The 23,140-nt window shown below is 41.1% G+C and overlaps 3 protein-coding genes across 7 annotated transcripts; all 3 read left to right on the plus strand.

Moving 5' to 3' along the window:
- Positions 1-1,193: 1,193 nt before the first annotated feature.
- Positions 1,194-12,113, plus strand: ppardb (peroxisome proliferator-activated receptor delta b). Its single transcript, XM_085260331.1, has 8 exons — positions 1,194-1,555; positions 7,072-7,467; positions 7,543-7,694; positions 7,803-7,941; positions 8,709-8,911; positions 9,011-9,217; positions 9,307-9,550; positions 10,017-12,113. The coding sequence occupies exons 2-8, from the start codon at positions 7,131-7,133 to the stop codon at positions 10,262-10,264; spliced, it is 1,530 nt and encodes a 509-aa protein (XP_085116457.1). The 5' UTR covers positions 1,194-1,555; positions 7,072-7,130; the 3' UTR covers positions 10,265-12,113.
- Positions 12,114-12,139: 26 nt separating this feature from the next.
- mkrn4 (makorin, ring finger protein, 4) lies at positions 12,140-16,608 on the plus strand. 4 transcript variants are annotated; one of them, XM_085260334.1, is made up of 8 exons: positions 12,140-12,275; positions 13,256-13,384; positions 13,464-13,711; positions 13,781-13,848; positions 13,937-14,190; positions 14,282-14,389; positions 15,561-15,678; positions 15,763-16,608. In XM_085260334.1, exons 1-7 carry the CDS (start codon positions 12,202-12,204, stop codon positions 15,673-15,675), a joined length of 996 nt encoding a protein of 331 aa, XP_085116460.1. In that variant the 5' UTR covers positions 12,140-12,201; the 3' UTR covers positions 15,676-15,678; positions 15,763-16,608. The 4 variants fall into 4 exon arrangements, with proteins under 4 accessions (XP_085116460.1, XP_085116459.1, XP_085116462.1 ...); XM_085260333.1 differs by having other exon boundaries at positions 15,561-15,660; XM_085260336.1 differs by lacking the exon at positions 15,561-15,678.
- Positions 16,609-17,002: 394 nt separating this feature from the next.
- fance (FA complementation group E) lies at positions 17,003-22,071 on the plus strand. 2 transcript variants are annotated; one of them, XM_085259621.1, is made up of 10 exons: positions 17,003-17,352; positions 17,772-18,333; positions 18,467-18,511; positions 18,599-18,655; positions 19,132-19,275; positions 19,353-19,476; positions 20,628-20,703; positions 20,830-20,905; positions 20,996-21,121; positions 21,214-22,071. In XM_085259621.1, the coding sequence occupies exons 1-10, from the start codon at positions 17,003-17,005 to the stop codon at positions 21,316-21,318; spliced, it is 1,665 nt and encodes a 554-aa protein (XP_085115747.1). In that variant the 3' UTR covers positions 21,319-22,071. The 2 variants fall into 2 exon arrangements, with proteins under 2 accessions (XP_085115747.1, XP_085115748.1); XM_085259622.1 differs by having other exon boundaries at positions 17,040-17,352; positions 20,830-20,896.
- The last annotated feature ends 1,069 nt before the right edge of the window (positions 22,072-23,140 follow it).

Consider the following 23,140-nt stretch of genomic DNA (forward strand, 5'->3'; position numbering starts at 1 on the left):
GGACTGCCTTTCATGTGTTACTGTTTAGACTCGGTTTGATGTTTAAAGGCCCACGCTGACAAAATAATAACTCTCTTCAAATGCCTTAAACCAAAAGTAACAAGTAGAAAGTACCGATAATGGTTTAAAAATGTAGGAAGTTAAAGTAAAATGTTGCCAAAAGGTTGCACAGTGAGAGCAATTGATGACTATTTTATGGTTTGTTTTTTTTCAATTTTTGAATAATCACTCTAATATTTCTCTAATATTAGATTTGCCTGATAGTTGTTTATTTAAACAACAGTTAATTTAGAGATATCATCTATATAAAATCTCTCTTCACTGCAGTTTCTGGTGCAGCAGAGCAAAATCTAAGCTGTGTCTCTCATTTGGCATACAGTGCTAAATGGAAGCTTGTTTCTGCATAAAAGACTGCTTTGTTTTCTGTTTTTGCTTTTTTGGGCAAAATTTGGAGTTATTCCTTACATATTTTGTGATTTCTCACTCATTTTTTTCAGATAGTAACCCCATTTTGAATTCATAACCCCCCAAACTGACAAAAATAAAATAAATAAATAAATAATGAATAAAATAAATCTGTGGCAGAAACAAGCTTCCGAGACAGCTGATGAGACGACCTATTTTTGTTATGAGTGTTACATTTTTAAGCAGTGTCAGCTGAGAGGAGAAATAAGCTGCTACCCTCCCTCCTTCTATATTATGTCGTTCTTAATATTAGATGTTGCCTTAATGTTTATTTGAACAGAAATTAATTTAGAAATATAAACCAACGAAAAATAAAACCTCTTCTTCGATACATGGTCACTTACGGTTTCGCGTAAAGTTGATTATATATGTATAAACTAGTTGTAAGGCATGTTTATTTCCTCAAAGGCTCTTTGATTGGTAGTGGAGAGTAACAATAGCCATTTCATTCAGATTCAAAAGCGTGCAGCCCAGTTCAGTCTCTACAGTTATAAATCGCACATTTTCCCATACGGATTTCAGCCACGTGCTCTTTGTGTGTCTCCATTAAGGCAGATGCGGTCAATGTCAGTCAAAGCTGAATATATGTCCATGTCAAAAACAACTCAACCGAGACCTTGACTCTTCTGTTTGCAGTAGGTACATCCAGTCGGTTGTGCGCTCTGTGTGTATGTGTGCAGCGGGGGCGCTGTGCTGTGGCATGTGACGAGGGAGAAGGAGGGGGAGGAGAGAGGGGAGTGAAGCAAACCAAACCAAAGCAGAGTAAAAGCAAAGCCAGGGATAGACTCGGGGAGGGATTACTAGTTAACTCCACTTATTTGCATGTGACATGGTAGCCCACAAAGATTTCCACATTGTTTTTCCCGTCTCGTCAGCCCGGTTTCTACATGGACGGAGGCCTGACTCGGTCTAAGTTTATAGTAGTTAGCTTACAGCAAGAGCTAACGTCAGATCGCTAACTCCAGCTTCAAGCAAACAAACTTGTCAACAGCCGATCGATCCGGGACGGGACTCGGGACTGCTTTTGTGGCTTGTTTACCTCAGCCGGGAGGCATAAACATCTTCTGAAGCAGCAGCACAACCGGGAGAGGTAAGTTAACCTGGTAGGATAGCTAACGTGATTTAAAGGCACAAACGGGAATTTGGGTCAGCCGTGCTAACGGCTAGCTGATAGTAGGACTCAGTCACAATTCAAGGTAGTGGCTAACTAGCTGCTAACCGAGCCGACGGCTGAACGAGCTCAGTTTTAAAGCCTATACAGTTTAAACTTTAAGTGAGATAAGAAAGTTTGGCGGCAGCCATGTCTGTAACTCGGTTGTCCTTTCATTTTTCAAACGCTTGTATCCAGTTACAGTCCTGTCAGTGACTCATGCAGTTACACGGTAATGTTAGCAGAGACTTCCGAGAACCAGTGTGACAGGTTGTCTACTGGACAAGTCCTAACACCCCTAATTTGGTGTTAAGCATTATGAAAACAGCGCGTAGCCTTTGAATTACAATGAGTGTGTCCTTTATGGAAAAAAACAACAACATTTATTTCTAATATATCAACACTGTAGCTGTTTGTTAAGGCACAGCTACAAACAAGGACTTTTTAATCCGCTAGAGGGCCCCGGGGTAGAAAAAACAATTGTAACCCTCAACCCAAAGCCCTCTCCCCCACCGCCTCCATCAGCAAGCTGCACTGCTCAGTGTGTACATAGTGCATGCACCCTGTTCCTTTAAAAGCAGCCGCCAAATACCCCCCGCACCCCATCGCAAGTGAGGCAAACAATAATACAGATGTCTTCAAGCTCGGTTAGAGATAAAGTTAGTGCCCTTACTATTACGATCTACTGGCTGAACTGTGCTGGAAATGCGGTGGGCCCTTATTTTGATTAAAAGTGATGCAGCGGTTGTGAAATTCTTGCTTTTGTTATGTTCCAGGGGCAAAATAAATGAATATTCATTATGAAACTGAAGATTTTGAAAGTAGTATTTCAGCTTCTTTTTTTCCACACCGGTGCACAAATTGATAGATACTCTATCCCGCAATGAAAATCATTGTGTTGCAGCTGCATAAAGAATAGATAATCTCCATATAATCTACTATAAAAAATAACTTTGTTAAAGGTACCACAGGCATATACTAAACATCTTATTATGTGAAGTAATGCAAAATTTTACATATATATATGTGTGTGTGTGTTATTAGGCAAATGATACTTGCAGTAGAAAGTGTTTTGAGGGCTCAAATTAAGTAGAAAGGCACTATATGAGTGGCAGTCCTTTTGCCATCTGGAGGAGGAAAAAAAACTGCTGAAGAGGCTACCCGCTGTGGCAACTTATTATGAATAAGGGAGAAGCTGAAAGTAGCTTTTTGCTTTGAACTTACAGTGGTTACCAAAGAGGTTTTGACCTTCCAATAAAGGGAAAGCTCGCAGGACTGTGATTTTTAACATGTTTATTCAAGTGGTGTTTGATTTTTCTTTATTTAAAAATACATTTATGGTTCATAAAAAGGCCAAAAGATAACAGGAAAATGCAGGTAACAGAAAACTTTTCGTCTGAACTATTTGCAGACCACTTGTCCTAGAGCTGGGCGATAGAACGATAACGATATGTAGTGATGGCCCGCTTGAAGCTGACGCTCCGGAGCGTGTGTCGAAAAAAACAACACACTGGTTCAGAAGCACTGTGTCGAGGCTTGCTTCGTTTGGCAAAAGTCACGTGACCAGTGACGTCCGAAGCTTCATTACGCACGTAACTGCTTCGGTACCTGATTCAAACAGATATAAGGAAGTGAATCATCCACGGGATTCGTGGAGTGTGTTGATGGTGACAGATAGCGACAAGGTGATCATTCCACTGACAGATATGGAGCCAGCGAGGAAGAGAGGACATTCTGGCGTGTGGGAATATTTTGAGTTGATTTTGCTCAATTCATTTTATCTGCCGAAGTGAAAAACTTGAAATGTCCAAAATCATGTTTTCATAATGGAAATATCATTACAGCATATGACTTTAGGAACACTTCCATGTGAATTAAAGCTAATGAAGACTACAACAATGTATTTGACACTATACGTACATTACATTGCTACACAGTTTAGAAAATCATTTTGTTTATTGTTTTTAGGTGATAGTCTGCAGGACCCAGGAATACCTGCATATCTACCAACTTGCAGTGTGGTTCCTGCACTCCACAGCCTCTTCTGTTCCATGCAAGTGGATTTTCTTCAGGGCAGGAGAAACTATTTCTAAGAAAAGAAACAGACTCAGCCAGCGCACAGTAACACTAATCCTCTTTTTAAATGTAAATAACAAAAGGGCTACCTTACATTGATCATGTTTTTACTTTGCAAGTTCTTGATTAGGGGTGGGTTTTGATTATCGCTTTTCTGATTACAATCCATGCTAAATTGAATAAAGTGATATTGATTCATTAAAATCCCGTGTCGATTTGTAAATTAACGTTATTATGCCTGAAACGCCAGCATCTCAGGTTAAACCTCACAACATGTCGTCAAACACCATGCAGCTAAAACAGTAACTGGGAGCAGGTTTACGGATTCTGCATACAAACGTAAACACAGAGCGCGGACCCGACGCGTCAGAGTCAGATTTTGATGTGTCGTCGGGTCCGCGCTGTGTTTGCCTCTTTTTTTCTTCGCTGGCTTCTGCAGCTGCAGGTTCATAACTCTCTGTTTACATCTCTAATTAAGTCTCACATGTGTCAGCTTTCTTTTAATAGATACGAAATTATGGATATATACTGTTAAATGATCAGACTTGTAATATTTCTGACTGAGGCAAAACTTTCCAGATTCCAATCAAATTGAATCGGATCCTGTATCGAATCAAAATGATTCTACAAATCAGTGACGATGCAGCCGTACTCAGCTCCCTAAGCATTTTCCCTTTCCAGTTCACAATCAATCCCACCCCTAGGTCAAAAATATGTGTAGGACAATTGGCCTAATCTAATATTTTGTATGAACCTGTCAAGCTGTCCAGTGATTAAACGACAAGTAGATGGAGGCAGGACTTCACAGCAGGGGCATACTCCATAATGTGCTGTGCATTCTCATATGTATATTATATATATTGCTCACTTATTGTATTTACCAACATCAAGGAGTTATGAGCAAAGAAAGGCCACACCATAGTGCATGTTTAAATAGGGAAAGTTTATTGATCAAAATGTATTACGCAAATACGCATTACATTTTTTTCAGCCCCCCAATCGAGAAAACAAAACCAATTACATGTTCAAAGCAACGGAACGGTGGCCCAATATCAGAGAGAACTCCACTCTTGAGTGAGCAGTGATGATTGAGCAGTCCGTTTTATTTTGCAGATTCAAGCTGCTCTTCAAAATTTTCACCACCAGATGTCACCGGAGAGGACTGTGTTGAAAAGCTTCGAGTAATGAACCGTTTTTCAATACAAGCTTCAGTGCTTCGGAAAGCTTCATTTGGCCATCACTAACGATATGTATCGCGATATAACTTTTACTCGATAGAGAAATTAAGCTATCGCGATAGACCTCGCCGCTCTTGTCCTCTTAAAAAAAAAAAAAAAAAAAGGTCAGCCAATCCAAATTAAGTAGCGCAGAGCTGAACCAATCACAGCCGCAGCGTCACGTCGCGTGACTTGTTACGTACAGCACAAGTGCCAAGCCGCACGTGTGTTTGTTTGGGAAGCAGCCAGCGGGTAATGGAGGAAATGAGTGTGCCGACTAGAAAAATCAACCGAGTGTGACCGAAGAGAAAACAGATGATGGTTCCAATGCCGGAGAGATTGTCGAACGGAAGAGCCATAGAAGTTCCGTAGTGTGAAGGTATTTCGACTATTTCAAGTCTGACAAAAAACAGAGTAGCATGCACTGTAAATTGTGCCGAAAGCAAGTCTGGAAATACAATAAACTGGTGCATGCGTCACACTGCGCGCCACGTTATTGTTTCGGTGAAATGAATTTCTAAAATACTGTTACTGTTAATTCTACTCTCTGCAGTGTTTAAATGCTTACATATACACACAGTTACTGTCCGTCCACACATACGACTCGGTTCTGCTTCTATGCCCCAGCTTTGTTTACTTTTTCCCACCGAGGCTTCTAGACTTCTGATTGGCCAACATTTCTGCACGGTTAGGAATCTAGCGCCACCTGCTGCTTTGGCATGTTCATAGCAGCGTTTTCATTTCTGCCTTTATGTGTGGACGGGATTATTTTTTAAAACGAAAACGGAAAATCTCTGTTTTCAAAAATACCCGTGTACGTGTGGACGTAGCCTCAGTCTCTGACTGGAAGCGCTAATTCGTCATTCGGCTTTTGTCAGACTAAAGTAACTGTTAAAACTGTTTGAAAAGCTCAGCTATACAACAAGGAGAGATTGAGAATTTCCTTTTAGTTCTCAGTTTATTTGATATTGACAAAAGTTAGTCAGTTTTGTCTGTTCTTCTGTAAAACAAACTAAGATTTATTTTTAGAATTAATATTTTGTTTCTAAGTGGAATTGACAATTTAGTCTGTTTCGTTTGTTCTATTTTGAAACTTAAACGCTTTAGCGGCTGCCTTTTGTGTAGTTTGCAATATTTGCCTTTATTTATCTGAAAAAGTCTCATGTTCCTTAAGTACATCTACCCTGTTGAACTTATTATGGGAAATAAATATTTAAATAAAAACAAGCTGCTGATTATTTCACATTTTACTTGTGAGCAACGGCACATTTAAATCTTACAAATATAGTTATTTGGCTTATATCGTGATAGATATCGTTATCGCCTGAAATGAAAAAAACATATCGTGATATGAAAAAATCTCATATCGCCCAGCTCTAACTTGTCCTTATGTGCACAGTCCACCCTTTTTGAGCCAGGAAAACCCCTGTTTAAGTGTGACTGTTAGACACGGCTTCATTCTACATGCTGCTAACTAATACGTAATTACTGAGTAATACTGAGATGGCATCTCTGGATGTATGTACAGGCTTTTCTGGACAGTGCTGCAAATAAGCAAATCAATCTTTCATTTATAATAAAGTATTTAAATCTAACCGAACCTAGCAACAGTTACCCCAAACAGTGTCTGTGTTAATATTCCTGTAAAGTGCTCTGTGATATTTTAAATCAGGATTGAAAATGTAGATATATCCTTATTATTGTCTTGTCTGTCTGTTCCGTTGGCTTTGAAGTAACTGAGGCGTGATTCCATAACATCTGTGTCTCAGGTCATGAGCTTATTTCTTTAAAAGACATTCCCTGGCTGTTATAACAAAACCTAACTGACTGAAAGGCACCTAAACAAACTCTGTTGAAGATTACTGAACAGCATTCATCTCATTTATTATTGCTATACTAAACTGAATACAAGACTTATGTGAGTTTCACCCGTGTGCTTATTTAAAAAAAATAGGGCTCTATTTTGGCTTTGTTGGTTTGTTATGGCAAGCTGAAACTGGACTCTTAACCGCTGGCATCCTGGATTAAATGGAACCCTTGATGATATGTGGGCTCTAAAGTGTGATTAGCTATTCTTTCTAGTTGTGTAAATAAACCTCATGTTAACAGATATATTTTTTTAGTAAGGTGTATTTCAAGTAGATTGATTCTGTTTTTAAATAGTGCAACTATGGTGGCTACGTGACAGGAGATGAGCTGCTGAATCAGCTGCAACAGGAACCATGGACGGGTTTCAACAAACTGCCCCAGAGGAGCATGACGGGGTGAACGGCTACTGTGAGCCAAAGTGCCCCCAGGACACAGCTGACGTCAGGTGGACGCCACCACAGGCAGAGTCTGTAGGCTCAGACAGTTGTGGTGCGACAAGCGTCTCCGAGGTGGCAGATCTGAAAGAGTTAAAGCGCAGGGAGAGTGAAGATGAGGAGGAAAAGGAGGAGAAGGAGGTAGTCCCTGCTTCTAAATACCCGAAAAGGGACCAGAAGAAGAGACGGAAAGAAGGGGAAGATCAGGAGAACAGTGGCAACAAGAAAAACAGCAGCGCATCATCGAGCTACACAGGTAAGACTTTCCACTCTCTTAAATTTTCAGAAGCTGTACTTGAACTGAAATGCTATTATTTTTTGTTATATGCAGACCTGTCCCATACCTCATCACCTTCGCTCTCAGAACAGCTGCGTTTGGGCCAAGAGGACAGCACAAGCTCCGGGATCAGTGTGGAGTGTAAGGTCTGCGGGGACAAGGCCTCTGGCTTCCACTACGGCGTACATGCCTGTGAAGGATGCAAGGTAAAACATTTTTTCTTTTACCCACAACAGATTATTGAGTGGGAAGTTCTGTGCCCCCCCCCCCCAACTGTGTGAGTTGCTTAACTAGATGTGCTTTGCTTTGTGCAGGGCTTTTTCCGGCGTACTGTGCGGATGAAACTAGAATATGAGCGCTGTGAGCGTTCCTGCAAGATTCAGAAGAAAAATCGTAACAAGTGCCAATATTGTCGCTTCCAGAAGTGCCTGTCTTTGGGAATGTCCCACGATGGTGAGGGCTTAAGTGTTTTCTGAGATTCACTTAAAATACTAAGATGATGATCAGTTTATTTGTATAGCAGTTTTTAAAACACAGTTACAAAGTGCTTCACTGTTTGAGTAAAACCGCACATTAAAGATAACTGTGCATGTCCAGTCATAGAAATGTAAAGTCAAACATGTGGTCATGCATTCATTCTTGCATGTGCACTTCTATACACGCATTAGAAGAACAAGAGCCAAAAATAATGGGCAGTTGTTTAAAACAAACCACAGATTCAGCCAAACTGATGTGCTGACGAAGGCTGTTCTAGAGTTTAGGGGAGACAGCCTCAAAAGTGTGGTCATCACTAGCTTTAAAATAAGAGCATGGATCAGTTAAAAGACCCGGATGAGACGATCAGAAAGGCCAACTGCTGGAATAAGCTGTCATCATATCTGCTATATAGGAATGAGTCTGGCCATGTAGGACGTTATATGCTAGTACCGTAATAAAATCTTAAAATGAATTTGAATTTCACCTGAAGCCAGTCTAGCTTCTATGTTCTTGACCAGCTGAAGATGGGCTGCCTGAGAGATCCAAGAGTTTTATTGTGTCTAAAGGAGGAAACAAATCCGCTGTTTTCATGTCAAAGCCTTTCCAATCTTTTGTAGCACATGGATGGTGTGTTGCATTGTTAATGCTCTGAGTTGTTCCAAAACACAAAGAGGTTTCAGAACTCATTAGTGTTGCAAATATCCTCTCAGAGTAACACCGTCTCTGTGGGTGTTTTTGCTCAGCAATCAGATATGGACGAATGCCTGAGGCGGAGAGGAAGAAGCTGGTGGCAGGCATACTCGCAGAGGAGCTGGACGTCAGCAAACCAGGTGGCTCAGACCTGAAGACTTTAGCCAAACAAGTCAATACAGCCTACCTGAAGAACCTCAGTATGACCAAGAAGAGAGCCCGCAGCATCTTGATGGGCAAAACCAGCAGCACCTCAGTATGTTCCTGTCTTTCAGCCCTGCTTGGCTTTATGCAAAACTCAGTTATGTGAATTTTTCCCTCAGACCTTTCTCCCTTTAATACATTTTCCTTTTAGCCATTTGTGATCTACGATGTGGACACCCTCTGGAAAGCAGAGAGTGGTTTGGTGTGGAGCCAGTTAACTCCAGGTGCGCCTCTGGCCAAGGAGATTGGGGTTCATGTGTTCTACCGCTGTCAGTGCACCACGGTGGAGACCGTGCGAGAGCTTACAGAGTTTGCCAAGTGCATTCCAGGGTTTGTGGACCTCTTCCTTAATGACCAGGTAAGCCGCTGTCTCATATAACAAAGAATTATTAGTATATCCAAGTTTAGGAAAGCACAAATAAACAGCTGTTTGTGTGCTTACTGCAGGTGACTTTGTTAAAGTATGGTGTGCACGAGGCTATTTTTGCCATGCTGCCATCTCTCATGAACAAAGATGGACTGTTGGTGGCCAATGGCAAAGGCTTTGTGACACGGGAGTTTCTGCGCAGCTTACGGAAGCCCTTCAGTGAGATCATGGAGCCAAAGTTTGAGTTTGCTGTTAAGTTCAATGCTCTGGAGCTGGATGACAGTGATCTGGCCTTGTTTGTTGCTGCCATTATTCTCTGTGGAGGTGAGCCTGAGCAGCTTTCTGGTCAAGTATGAAGATTCAAATCTTGTGAAGTGTGTCTGTAGCTCTTGAAACCTCTTTGAAAGTGCTGCATTGAAACTGTTAGAAGGTACAATTAAGGTTCGAGTCTTATAGCATCCAGAAAAAGATAAGACAGTGATTTAAAAGTAATCACTGAGCCTGTAGCAGCACAACTAAGGGGTTGTTCAGCTGATCCAGTTGTAACTATAAGCTTTGTCCTACAGCAATGTTTTAAGGCTAATCTTAAAAGTAGAGAGGGTGTCTGTTTTCGGGGCTGGTTCCACCAGAAAGAAATTGTCTATAACCAGCCACATAACAGCTACTGGTTATCTATCATGTTGCTACATGCCAGTAAGATTCTAAAACGGGTTTTAACTTGTCTTTGCATGTCTTGTTTGCCCAGCATAAATTGTGACTCATCACAGGCTTTTTCCTCTTTTTGCACTAGATCGTCCCGGGCTAATGAACGTGAAGCAGGTGGAGCAGAGTCAGGACAACATCCTTCAGGCCCTGGACCTTCACCTCCACGCAAATCACTCTGACTCTGTCTACCTCTTCCCAAAACTGCTTCAGAAGATGGCTGACCTCCGTCAGCTGGTTACAGAGAACGCTCAGCTCGTCCAAAAGATCAAAAAGACTGAGTCGGAGACCTCGCTCCACCCTCTACTACAGGAGATCTACAAGGACATGTATTAGCAGTCTCCAGCACAAACTGCTTTTAGCAATACTGTTACAGACTGAATTTTATAATGAAACACTGCATTCAGTACAAGCACTGTAGTACGGGATGGATTTCTAAGGTGCAGATGAGGCAAATTCACCTGGTAGTGCTAATACAATCAGCAGAGTCTTCGCAGTGTCAGCGTAACCCTCAGCACAGTTATGCGTGTGTTTGTGTGCGCGTGCATGTGACGAGCATCTGGAATCATTTGCTGCGAGTCCCAGTTTCCCACAACGGTCACGTAACAGGAAGAATGATATGTTTTCTCAATGAGGCTGCTCCTGTTTCATCCTGTTAGCGAAGCTGACCCCAGAGCTGTGTGCAGAGGGAGCTCATCCTCGCTCCCCTCAGCTCTGTGTTTGTGCTGCAAAGGGAAAGCATTTCACATTCTCACACCAGTGGCACCGTTCAAACAAACAAGTGATTGTATTGTGTTTTCAGACTTAACTGACGGGAGAGATGCAGCAGCTGGTATTTGTTTACATCATCATCATCATCATTATCATTATCACTGACCACCACTTTGCCATTTGGTATAAAGAACACAAACTGGGCTGGCTCCAGCAGTGTAGAGCTCTCTCTTAATGCAGCAATGTGTGCAATACCATTTTGCCATTTGTCAATAAATGTGAGATCCAGTTTATTTAGGTTTTGTCTTAAAGCCATCTAGCCAAGTGTGAACTGTTGGACTATGCTGCAAAGATTTTATTTCTGAATCTGACACTATACACGCATACATACATGACCCATTGAAGTACAAGGGACAGCATGTTTTCTTTCTTCCTTTTGATATCCAAAATATAATGAATTTACCATTTAAATATATTTGTTAGGTTATTCTTTGTAATTCTGTAACAAATTATTTGTAGTTTTTGATTGTATTTCTAAGGGCAAAACATGAATTTATCAACTTGTTTCATATATTAGTTCATATGTGTTCTTTCATATTACATGCCTGCCTGTTTTAGTTTTAGACTGTACCAAATATATCACCAAGAATACCATCAAACCTCTCCCCAATGAGGAGTTTGGATTTTATGGTTTCATGTGCAGGAATTACCTTAAGCCAGCATTTTTAACCATGTCATTATTACTGGGATACTTGATGAAAATTGAACATCTTCCAATATCGTAGGGTGCTTTTGTATTGGAGATAGACACGGTCCTAGATTAATGCTCTTTTTATGTACAGGCTGATGTGTCTTGAAAGGTGAGGCATAGAGTGTAAAAGCCTTGCGATACAGTAGCCAGGATCCAGACGTTTCTAATCATTTCTTCCCCTTTTCTGTTGTTACTGTCCCTGCTGGTGTGAGCACAGGTCTCCTCTTTTGCTCTTATTCTGTCTTGATCCCTATCTACCTCTAATGTATGATCTGTGACATTATTCCGCTGTCTCATCTAATCCTTGACATATATTATTTTTGCCTTAAATTCCTGCTACACATTGAAATCCTGATGTTACTGGCTGGTGTGCAGTGTGCCAAGTTGGCAAAGGAGCAATTACACCAAAAACAGAAAGGAAAAAAAAAGAAGTTGATGTAAGCTACCTCTATGCCTGTGTAAGTGATGGACTGACATATTTGTTCAAAACTTGAAATGATTTCTTCTTAATGGTCACATGTAACCTATCTGCACGTTTAGTTTAGTGATTTCTCACTTATAAACTTGATTAGAAGCGGCAACGGTGATTTTCTCGGTTTATTTTTATTTTATTTTTTATTTTGTTGGAATTTTTTTTATCATGAGGTGGATCATACAACTCTTTCAAGTTGCTCCCTGCTGTGATTGGCGTCCTTCAATAAACTCTCTGAATGGAGTGCGTAACGTGCTGACGTCAGCGTCACGTTTCTATTGGTTCGTTGCCAGGTTAATTGGTACGAGGAACCAGCTGTCAACTATTTAGATAACGTGGATGGTGAAGGCTTGGCGGCGGCTCGTTCAAAACACACGGAGGATGGACTCGGCTCGTAGTAGAAACATTTGTCGGTAAGCAGCCCCTCACAGTCCCACAGAGTGGGTTAGAAATGAGGAAAGTGTGGACCAAGCACCGAGAAATAGCTTGTCAGAGTTTAATGCCTTCGTGTGGCGTTCTAATATACACGTTAAAGTGAAATAGTGACTTTTGATTACATCAACTTAGGAAGAAAGTGTGGTAGACCATGTTGCTGTGTGAGTACATTCGTACAAATTTTGTGTTGCTAGGTGACTAAATATAATGTTGAAATGTTAGCCAAAACTTGAGCTAACTGAGTTAGTGGCTGTTGGTAAGTGGGATTTACGACCGCACTTCTGTGTCGGATTTGGCCCTTCTCCGTCAGTTAATCCAGAAACGCGTCAGTACACGATGATTATTATTGACAAATACGGTTTTTGAAGCTGTTTAATGATGTGCATATACAGTACCGATGTTGTTTCAACGTATAAAATTTTCGCTCTTTACTTTGTAATGTGTTCTGCAGTTGAGGCTGAAGTCAGATTATTAATTTTACTACGTCAAAAAAATTAAAATAAAAAAAAAATTGGTTAATGTCAGGCAGGGCTTTCAGTCTCTCTCCCACCTGTAAGAATTTACTAAACTATAAAAACGGCTCGACTACTCTTTTCAGCTTCTTCCTTTAGGCTTGGCCAGAGCAGCTCACTCACATGTCCAAACATCTCATCCTTGCTTCTCAAACTTTGTCTCCAAACACCTCAGCCTGAGCTGTCTGATCCACTCCTAATCCTATACTTTCTGGTTACACTCAATAAAAATCTGAGCATCTTCACTTATAAAGAATAAAATACCAGCGGCTCATCTTATGAACTTGCATTCTAAATAACCCTATAAACACTAGCAGTCATCACAGTTCAAATCACTGGAGCGGCATGTAAAACCAATCTTGCTACTTAAAAAAAAAAAAAAAAAAAAAAAAAAAGGTTTGTGGCAGAAATTTACTTTGCGATTTGTGGTTTTCACCTCATTGCAGGCGTTTCATAAATGGCTCTTGCAGATTTGGTTCAAGATGCAATTATCGTCATGAATGGCCAACCATACACTCATCCCAAATATGTCGGTATTATCAGAAAGGTGGATGCTGGTATGGTGAGCGCTGCAGGTAAGCTGCCCCCCCCTCCCCCCATGTTTATTATTTAAGAAAATCCATCATTTAATCCCTTATATTTTTTCTCTGCTAGGTTTTTCCATGTTCTTCAGTCTGAAGCTGGCACAACTGTTGCAGGAAGAAGGGCTTCAGTACCTACGGTCTCCTCCTCCAGTGTGGCTCACGCGTCACCTGATAGGCGAGGGTCAGAACCTGCAGTTCTGCAAGCTGAGGTGACATCTGAACAAGAGTGCAGCAGATCAGAGTTGGCAGCTGATACCTCAAACCCTCAATGCGACACTGGGCACCTGCCAGCGAATATCGCTGAGGAGCAGTCAGAAGGTATTGCATGAGTTTGTAGATGGACCTGAACGTAGAAGTTGATCTAATTAATTTGCTTTTCCTCTACAGAATCTGGTCTGGGATCGTCTCAAAGCTCAGAAGCTGCTGAAGCAGGTGCCTGCGATGGAAGAAATGAGGTTTGCATTTAATTTGACTGCGTTATCTTAAGCATGCTCATTCAGCAGGAGAACTTGGCTGAACCCAAAGCCTTCTATTAATGTTCAGGAGATCTCCCCATCTGAAACCCCAGAGAATGGGGCTGCTGCTGCAGCTTCTGGTTCTCAGGGAAGGGAGGAGGAAACTGAGGCCTTCCTCAGGAGCAAAGACGTGACCTGTGGGATCTGCATGGACAAAGTGTATGAAAAGACTGATCTGAAAAGCGGTGTCTTTGGCATCTTGCCCAACTGCAATCACTCCTTCTGTTTACAATGCATAATGACCTGGAGGAAGACCAAAGACCTCGGCCTGGATGTGATAAAGTAGGTTTCTGTAATATTTAGGAGGCAGCAGGATCTGACAAAACCAGAGAGGGCTCGAAGTGATTCTGATTGACTTTTTCCCTCTTCTCAGACGCTGCCCACAGTGCCGCGTGAGGTCTGCCTTTTATGTGCCGCACAAATACTGGGTTGAAGGACAAGAAAAGGAAGATCTAATTACTGAGTTCAAGCAAAAATTCAGGTGAGGAATAGATCTCATGTCCGCAGAGTTTAGAAAATCCTTTGAGTCTGTCTTCCTGGGTATGTTGTGTGGATGTTAGTTTCAATAGTCCAGCCTTTTCTTCAGATTTCTTACTATAGATAGATTTAAAAAAAAAAAAAAAATTATATAGTGAGTCTTGCTGTAGATTAAGGTTCCTGAATTAAACTACTCATCTAAATCCTTTGGTTAGGCCAGGGGTGTCAAACTCAAATACACAGTGGGCCAAAATTCAAAACTGGAACAAAGTCGCGGGCTAATGTTAATATTTATTGAAAAAAAAAAAAATCTTCCTCCAGATATAAGAATGAATCTTTTCTTATGGACTCAAATAAGTTTTGCTGGAAAACTGAATATGGAACAAGCAAAGCTTAATACTAAACAATATATATATTAGCTGTATAATACCAGTAGGCCAGCTCTAACAGTAATTTGGTATGGCTTCGCGGGCCAAATGTAATTAGGCTGCGGGCCAAATTTGGCCCGCGGTCCAGAGTTTGACACCTATGGGTTAGGCCATGGTAACTTGGTCCAAAGTTGCTTTCTAAAGGTTTGTTTTGTTTTTTAAATAAATATACTCCTCCCAATAAATTGAATCTCTTGAGCTGCTACAGATCTCCCATTCAGCAAAAACTTGCTTTTGTTTTTGCTTATTGCGCCTTTAAGTCCCTTTACCATTAGTACGTACTCGACTCGGCACAGTTCACCAGTTTTCAAGATTTTCATTAGGTCATAGGTCATTCTGATATTAACAGTATGGAGTGTGCAGCAGATGTCATATCTAAGGAAGAGTACTGAAACACAGGTGTGTAGCATTGCTAACTAATTAACAATGGGAGCTACAGAGTGAATGATTCAGCACAGATTTTTACAACATGGCAATTAGAATCAAATTTATGCAAAAGGAACAAATCGGTGTGAAGAGAAGTAATGACGAAAAATTTAGCAAAGGAGAACTCTAGGTATTAATTGAAAGGAGATCTATAATGCTGATGCACAACAAATTAAATATGCATATACTGCTCAAAGCCCTGTGCATATTTCACTTAAATCACACTATTTTTTTATTTTTTAGATTTTAAAATTGCTTGTCATCTCAAGCCAGTATAAACATTTAACTGACCCCTCCCTGCTGCCTCTTGTTTGATTCCAGTAAGAAATCCTGCACCTACTATTCTCGATACCAATGCTGCCCCTTCAAAAGCGAGTGCCTTTACCGACATGACAAAAGTCGACACAGCGCGTCCTTTCTGGTAACTACATGGTGATCCGTGAGTGTTTTACGTTCTCCTCCCTCTTAGTGTGTCTAAGATAAGGTTGTATTTACTCTCCCCTCACTCTCTTTGTCCTTGCAGCATTTTGGAGAAGATGACTTTGAGGATGAAGATGATGGAGTGGATCTAATTAGTTTCTTCATAGCCATGACCCTTCTTGGTGATGATGATGATGACGACCTTGAATTTACTTTTTTACCTTACTAAAACAGTGTAGTTTGAGTGCTCATCTCCCTCCCCCTTTTATTTTATTTTTTTTCCTTTTTTGGTCAGTGTTTGAAACCACTGAATGGGGTCTATAACCATCATTGGTCCCTGGAAAATGCATGGCTGCTGCCTTTTTTTTTTTTTTTTTTTTTTTTTTCTTCTTCTTCTTTCCTTTTTAAAAACCACCTGTGTCTTCATGAAATTATTACTGAAACAGCCTACGAGTAGCTTTGACTCAGGATCATCGAGTGGAAAGTACATCTCACTTAAAGGACTCCTAAATTCAGACAGGAACCTGTCTCCAAGTCTGTGCACACTTGGACACTCCAGAACTCATGGCTAGTGGTCTCAGCGTAAGACACCTTTGTTTCTAGTTGGGGTTTATAATTTTTTTTTTTTTTTTTTTAAAATACTACAGCTGTTATGTGTTAAGTGTTTAGCAAACTGTCAGCTTCTCTTCCAACTTCTGAGCGTGCCAATGTAGACATTTCCCTAGTAGCTTGGGCCATTTAGATATTTTTAAAGTGTTATGTCGATGGTAGTTTTAATTGCCCAAGGGTTAAAAAAAAAAAGTGTACTGTCCTAATGTCTGATATCTGTATAAAAATGATTAGTTGTCACACACTTCCCAGTTTTGGCAAGAACAAATGATTTTATGTCCTTTTTTTTTTTTTTTAAACCAAATTGTACCTGTACACAAAAAATAAAACATTGATTCACTTTGTCTCACTAAAGTGTTGTTTTCTTCATTGGTGCTGTGCTATTCGGGGCATTTCCCTGAATGGTATGCCCACATGGCCTGGGGGTCAGGATGTGCCTAAATCACACCATACAATGAATTCACGTAATGAATTTTCATTTAAAAAAAAAAAAAAAAAAAAAAGGCAAGTATGGGCTAGTTGGACGAGTCTAACCTTTAAGCAAACAAAAATACATTTATCTATGCTGTTGAGTAGCTCCACTGTGGTCTCCAAATAAAGACTTAAAGTGGAAACGACTGAGAGATGATGGCAATCTCGTTCTATTCAGGAATTTCTGGCTTTTGTTTAACTAGTATACGCCGCAGGATAAATCGTGCTGTGTCGCCAGTGGCACATCTGACCACTAGGTGGCGATGTTGAACTCATCTAGCCCTTTACCGGTGTCGAAGAAGAAATGTAAACAGCAGTGGCGGTATAGTGAGGTTGGGATGAAGCCACAGGTGTCTGGGCGAGACGGCAAGGACAAACCCGGAGATGGGGCACACAGCTGTCTGAACTCCGGCATGTTTCTTAGCGGATTTGACGGGCAGTCGAGGCTGCTGCTTCGGTCACTGATGTCCGGAACCTCCGGGGCCTCGAGAGCGCTGGGCGTCTTCCACAGGCAGCAACGGGCTAACCCCGAGAGCTCACTGTGTGGCTTCATAGAAACACTGTGCAGAGACGAAATAACCCACACCGAGGCTGACACTGAGTTTCTAACCGTGTGAGTAAAGTACACAGAAAAAAACAGTGTAGAGTTAGTTTAGTATTCACATAGATATTCTAGGGCAAACACACACACGTGTGAAAAGTAGGGTGAAGATCAAATCAGTGTTTCCTAACCTCTTTTGTGTTAGATCTGGGGTCCTTTGCCACATTTCCTTGCTTTTATTGCAGTCTGATTAAGAAAAATTCACAAAATTCCTTTCTAAGAAGTCCCTTTAATCAGTATTTAGCAAGCACAAATCTCCCCCAAAATGATTTACATTTGTGGAAAAAAAGTGTCATAAATACTGATAGTCACAAATCAGTTTTATGTTTTTTTCTAACTCCTGCCTTTTTCTTAAACATGAACTTTTTCTTTGTCTACACAACTTCAGAGACCAGCTGACGGTTTCTTTGGTTTTTCCTTACCTCTTCTAGTAAACCACTAGTCTGCCTGTTTCCACCTTTATTTAAACAAAACCTGCTGTCATTCATCCACCTGGTGCATTCTGTTCTTCCTCGGACCGCTGTACTCCATCTGATCAAATGTCTCAGCCAGGACTCTCGTCCAAACCCGTGGGTGACTGCTCTGTGCAGACAACTCGAAAGAGACCTGGAAACCCACCGTGAGGTGCCTCTGTACACCACACCGTGCAGCCAAAGACTAAAGGAGCTCTCCCAGGGTTTGATCGGATCTGCTGAAACTGGAGGATGGACCAAGTGCTTCAGTGGTCAAACGGCAGAATTTGAATCCCAGAGTACATCTGATTTATCTGAGCTGGGGACACAGAGGAAGAGAAAGGGCAGTTTTGTCAGCGTGGGGTCTGATGGTGAAGAAACGGGATCACAGAGTAAACGGATAAAGATGGATGATAATGAGTGTGTCACAGCTGAAGAACTGAGAGTTCCCAAGGAAATGTCGGGAGCGCCAGAAAGTGATGTTGCAGCAGAAACTCCAGCCTCAGACAGTTCGTGTGGTGGCCTGCCTGAACAGATAAAGGTAAAAACCACTATACAAAGAAGGGTACCCTCTCCACACTGAAATCTTTCTGCCAATTCCAATGTTTGTTTTGTCCTTAGAGAAGCAGAAGTTGTAAAACGATGAGCTGATTTACTGTTTTTGTGTTTATTAGGTCTGTATTCCTCAGATAAAAGAGTTGTTGGAGAGTCAGACGGAGGTAAGAAGATTTTATTTTCTTCTAGCTCATTCAGTGCAGACAGTAAGTGACATTTAGTCTCACTGTCATTCTTTTTGTGTGTTTCAGTGGGACCAGAGCTCCACAGATGTGTTCAAAGTGCTGAACAACTGTGACTCAAACCAAGTATGTCCTCAATAATTTAACCTGCGCTTTTACTTCGAAAACGGGTGGATTTGACTTAAATTACAAAATAAAACTATTCAACAAGATAGAAACTGTCGATTAAAGTGCAAAAGAGCTGTTTTCACACATTTCCATGAAACCAGAGTTGCTTTTTGCAACCCGAAGAGTCGCCCCCTGCTGTTCATTAAAAAGAATGAAGGTGCAGGGCAATCTTTTAAATCTGTTATACTATTTAAAATCCTTAGGGCTGAGCTGAGGGTGTATCTTAAGCACACACTCCTATAAACAAGATCATATTTATAGGAGGAATAAAAGATATTTAATATAGGACTGACACCAGTGGTTGGGACCATTAAGTGAGTATCAGAGGCATTTTCTTATTGGTCTCTGTTGGGTTCCAGAGAATATATCAATATTTTATGTATAATCTGCAGTTGTGATTGGACTGAACCCAGGTCCTTACCTGCCCTGTTTAGGTGGAGGTGTTATGCAGCATGCTGAATTTGCCGGGCTTACCTGACCAGGCGCTGCCTAAACTGTGCAGCAGTGTTTTGGCCCTCTCTCCTGACCTCAGCTACAGCACTGCTGCAACGCTCATCAAGAGCCTTCTGCTGGAGAAGGTATAACACCGAATATGAAAAATAAGCAACATGTGTTGCTGTGTTTCATCTTGACAGAATATTGTTTCACCTTACAGGTGCTGTCCCTGTCAGAGCCGGCCTCCAGGTGTCTGGTTACCGCAGTGACATCACTGTGTAGCCGCTATCCCAGACCAGTGTGCCAGGCTCTAATCGGACCAGTACTAGAGAAAGAGAACATAGGTGAGATGAAAGGAAAACGTTTCACTGAAAGTGACTACAGAAATGACTTAATGATGTCCTTCATTCGGGTTTGTGATCTTGGTCAGATGCTAAGATGGTATGTGATTTAATAAGGTCTGGTGTTTACAAGCACTCAGTTAAAACAGTGTGACATGTGCAAAAGTGATAAATATGTCCTGCACTTTTCTTAATACTGTGATGCAACATGTCAATCAGTTTTTCTGCAAAGTGCATCACTTCACCATCTCCACCAGCCTGACCAGTTGATACGAGACAGGATGGATCCGTGTTTTCATGTTGTTTACACCAAATTCTCCCCCTACCATCTGAATGTTGCAGCAGAAATCGAGACTCATCAGACCAGGCAACATTTTTCCCAATCTCCTATTGTCCAGTGTTGTTGAGCCCATTTCCTGTTATTACTGACAGCAAATGTACTGTTTATAAGATTTGGGGAAACCTGCAGTCAGCTGAGACTGAAGAAGTCACTTGGATGAGTGACGAAACGTTTCTCCCACAAAACGCTACGTCCAGATGAACAGAATCAACTTTTGGAGATTACTGACAGGAGTGACACCCAGTGTGGTCTTCTGCTGCTGTAGCCCATCTGCTTCAAAGTTCATCGTGGTGTGCATTCAGAGATGCTCTTCTGCATACCTTGGTTGCAATTAGTGGTTATTTACATTACTGTTGCCGTGCCCAGCTTGAAGCAGTCTGTCCATTCTCCTCTGATTCCAGCTGTTTCAGTGGATCAACAGATTCTGAAATACTCAGACAAGACCAGCTTGCACCTACTACCATGTCACGTTCAAAGTCACTAAAATAACCTTTCTTCTTCACTCCGATGCTCAGTTATAACTTCAGCGGGTCATGTGTTCATCTCTCTACGGATACAATTGCTCATACTGATTGATAATGTATGCTAACAAGCAGTTGAAAAGATGTACCTCATGACCCAGCTGGTGAGCGTGTATGTGCACTGATTGCTTCAGGGAAATCGGAGAGTTGCAGAGCAGCAGAGCAGGCACGGATTCAGAGCTCTGGTTTAAGTACACATTAACAGGACAGATGCTTTGATGTGATAGAGCTCCTTTTACTCAGGCTTTGCTCCCAGCATGAATTAATCCTTTTGAACATTGTTTTGTTTTCAGGGCCTCCACAGGCTGAGCTGCTAAGCAGACTGATAGAAAGCTGCCTGGATTCTCACTACAGACTGCTGGTGGTTCAGTAAGTATAAAGTTACGTTCTGTTTTCACTTGTAACTGCTGCGACAAAGAAGCTTCGCATAATAACGGACACATGGTTAGTAGTAAATGACTAACACTCCTGCTTTTTTATGTTTTGTTTTTAAAGAATGACATTGAAGATTGCATGGAGTGAGGCAGTGCTGTCTATTATCCACAGCTTGCTAGACTCAAAGGTAATCCAGGTGATTATTCATGGGAAAGAGCTGCAAGAGCTGTTAGTCATAATACTCACTGCCACTGAGCCACCTGTTTTGCCTGTTTCCCCCCAACAGCCTGTCTTGAATGAAGAACTTTTCACACAGTTCACAGAACAGCTCGTCAGTCAGGCTCCTCGTTTCACAAAGTCTGTGAAGTTTGCAAAAATGATGCTCACAGTACTCACCAAATACAGCACTGATGTAAGTATGCAGATTGGGATCACAGATAACGTCTGTACAGTGGATGAAATGGTGTGTGATAACCTTCTGCGTATAAATGATTGCATTTCCAGGTGACTGCTGCACACAAACACTCCTTGTCCAGCTGCCTGATGTTAAATGAGACCTTCCTGAAGAAGTCTCTACAAGCTGCTTTAAAACGAATCGCAGACACATGACCTCACCACCTTTTCAACTAATTTACATTAAAAAAAAAACCCTGTATAAATAAATTAAACTGACAATGAAGAATCTTAATTCACCAGTCTGACAGGGCTGATATTATTTTTTATTACTCTGACTGTTCACAGGTCCTACAATAACGATTCCTAAATGCTAATCCTTGCACTCCTGAATACAACACACCCATGTATCTAACTCAATCTAGTATTAGGACAAAGTTGATACTGAATTACTGTAACCTGCAGACTTTTATTGGTCAGTCTTTACAAATATTTGCAATTTTTTTTTGCAATATCTCATTTAGCAAACACTATTATTACTTATATGGTATTTATTTTTATAATTATTATAAATTATAACTGGCTCCATTGAGTTGGCTTATACATCTGGTGAGGATGCCTCATGGGGGCTTCCAATTGGATGGTTTCCAGGCATACTCAACTAGAAGGAGACCCTGGGGTAGACCTCAAATTTGTTGCATGTATTTCTTGTCTTCAGACCTGGGGATGCCTCAGAATCCCCGTGTGGAAGTGGAAAGTGTTGCTGGGAAGAAGGGCCCTGCATAACCTGCTGCCACCACAGCCTGAATTTGGATAAGCAGAAGCTAGGCTGAATGGATGGGTGGATTAGATCATAATGTCAATTAATTGTATTCATTTTCAAAGCCTCAGGGGGTTTTTTTGCAACTTTTTATTTTGAATTTTCATTGTGACAAGAATATAACAAAAATAAAAGGGGAACAAATTGGGGCACTGTTCCAAGCATAATGAATTAAGTGACAGAATCTTCAAGCCTGTGCTTATATTTATGCCGTTTAGTCCAAGTTGTTGAAAAAGATGACATTTAAGTCGTACAAAGAAAGTCAGTCTCTCCATCAGATGTATTTCCTCTATAATCTCTAGCACTTGCTCTACTCGGGAAGGATCCTTCTTAAGGATTTTCCTTGTTATGGCCTTTTCAAATGCGATCAACGGGATTTAAAAAATATATCTTTCCTTTTTTAGAATCAAATCACTGGGTAGCAAACCCAGTAGGAAGATCCTGAGATCCTTAGGGATGCATAGGACATGATGTCATCTGTTAACTTGGATATACTATCCCAAAATGAGGTCAATTGTGTACACGTCCAAAAGATATGAGAGTGATTGGCATTCGGGTGACCACACTGTCTCAAAGCCTCCATTTTTTTAAAGGTTAAAAAAAGTTATTCAAATTTCGGGGTTCCCAAAAAATGTCTTACAGCGCCTCAAAATCTATTAATACACACCTCATAATTCAGTAGCTTCTAGAACCACCTGTAGCAGCAATAACTTGAAGTCTTTCTGCTTTGTTTTGCTTTATCAGAATCTCATATTGTGGAGGAATACTGACCCACTGTTTTTTTGTTTGTTTTTTTAAAGTTGCTTCACTTCATTGAGCTCTCTTAAAATCCTGCCACAGCATCTCAATCAGGTTGAAGTTTGGACTTTGACTGGGCCATTGCAACATCTTGACTCTTTTTCAGTCATTCTGTTACAGATTAGCTGATGTGTTTAGGCTCATTGTTCTGTCACATGACCCAATTTGTGACAAGCTTTAGCTGTCAGACCAATGGCCTCGCATTTAACTCTAGAATACTTTGGTATACAGAGAAGTTCATTGTCGATTCAATGACTGCAAGGTGCCCAGGCTCCTGTGGCTGCAAAACAAGCACAGATCATCACTCCACCAGTTGGTATGAGGCGTTTGTGCCGATATGTTGTTTGGTTTAACATACCTAAATGCTCCACACAAGAAAACTGATTTATAAGGGAGTTCAAGCAAATGCATCTGATTAAC

The sequence above is a fragment of the Mchenga conophoros genome, linkage group LG20, assembly GCF_057382185.1.
Source record: "Mchenga conophoros isolate Kocher_MC1m ecotype Shallow Benthic linkage group LG20, M_conophoros_male_GT1.1, whole genome shotgun sequence".
Taxonomy (NCBI): Eukaryota; Metazoa; Chordata; class Actinopteri; order Cichliformes; family Cichlidae; genus Mchenga; species Mchenga conophoros.

Excerpts from the sequence above, each read along its gene's own strand:
- mkrn4 (XM_085260333.1), top strand. The coding sequence starts at position 12,202 with ATGGTGAAGGCTTGGCGGCGGCTCGTTCAAAACACACGGAGGATGGAC. Across the intron at positions 12,276-13,255 it reads CGTAGTAGAAACATTTGTCG|GCGTTTCATAAATGGCTCTT; the intron begins GTAAGCAGCCCC and ends ACCTCATTGCAG. Across the intron at positions 15,661-15,762 it reads GACACAGCGCGTCCTTTCTG|CATTTTGGAGAAGATGACTT; the intron begins GTAACTACATGG and ends TTGTCCTTGCAG.
- ppardb (XM_085260331.1), top strand. The coding sequence starts at position 7,131 with ATGGACGGGTTTCAACAAACTGCCCCAGAGGAGCATGACGGGGTGAAC. Across the intron at positions 7,695-7,802 it reads ATGCCTGTGAAGGATGCAAG|GGCTTTTTCCGGCGTACTGT; the intron begins GTAAAACATTTT and ends TGCTTTGTGCAG. Across the intron at positions 9,218-9,306 it reads ACCTCTTCCTTAATGACCAG|GTGACTTTGTTAAAGTATGG; the intron begins GTAAGCCGCTGT and ends TGCTTACTGCAG.
- fance (XM_085259621.1), top strand. The coding sequence starts at position 17,003 with ATGTTGAACTCATCTAGCCCTTTACCGGTGTCGAAGAAGAAATGTAAA. Across the intron at positions 19,477-20,627 it reads ACTAGAGAAAGAGAACATAG|GGCCTCCACAGGCTGAGCTG; the intron begins GTGAGATGAAAG and ends TTTTGTTTTCAG. Across the intron at positions 20,704-20,829 it reads TACAGACTGCTGGTGGTTCA|AATGACATTGAAGATTGCAT; the intron begins GTAAGTATAAAG and ends TTGTTTTTAAAG.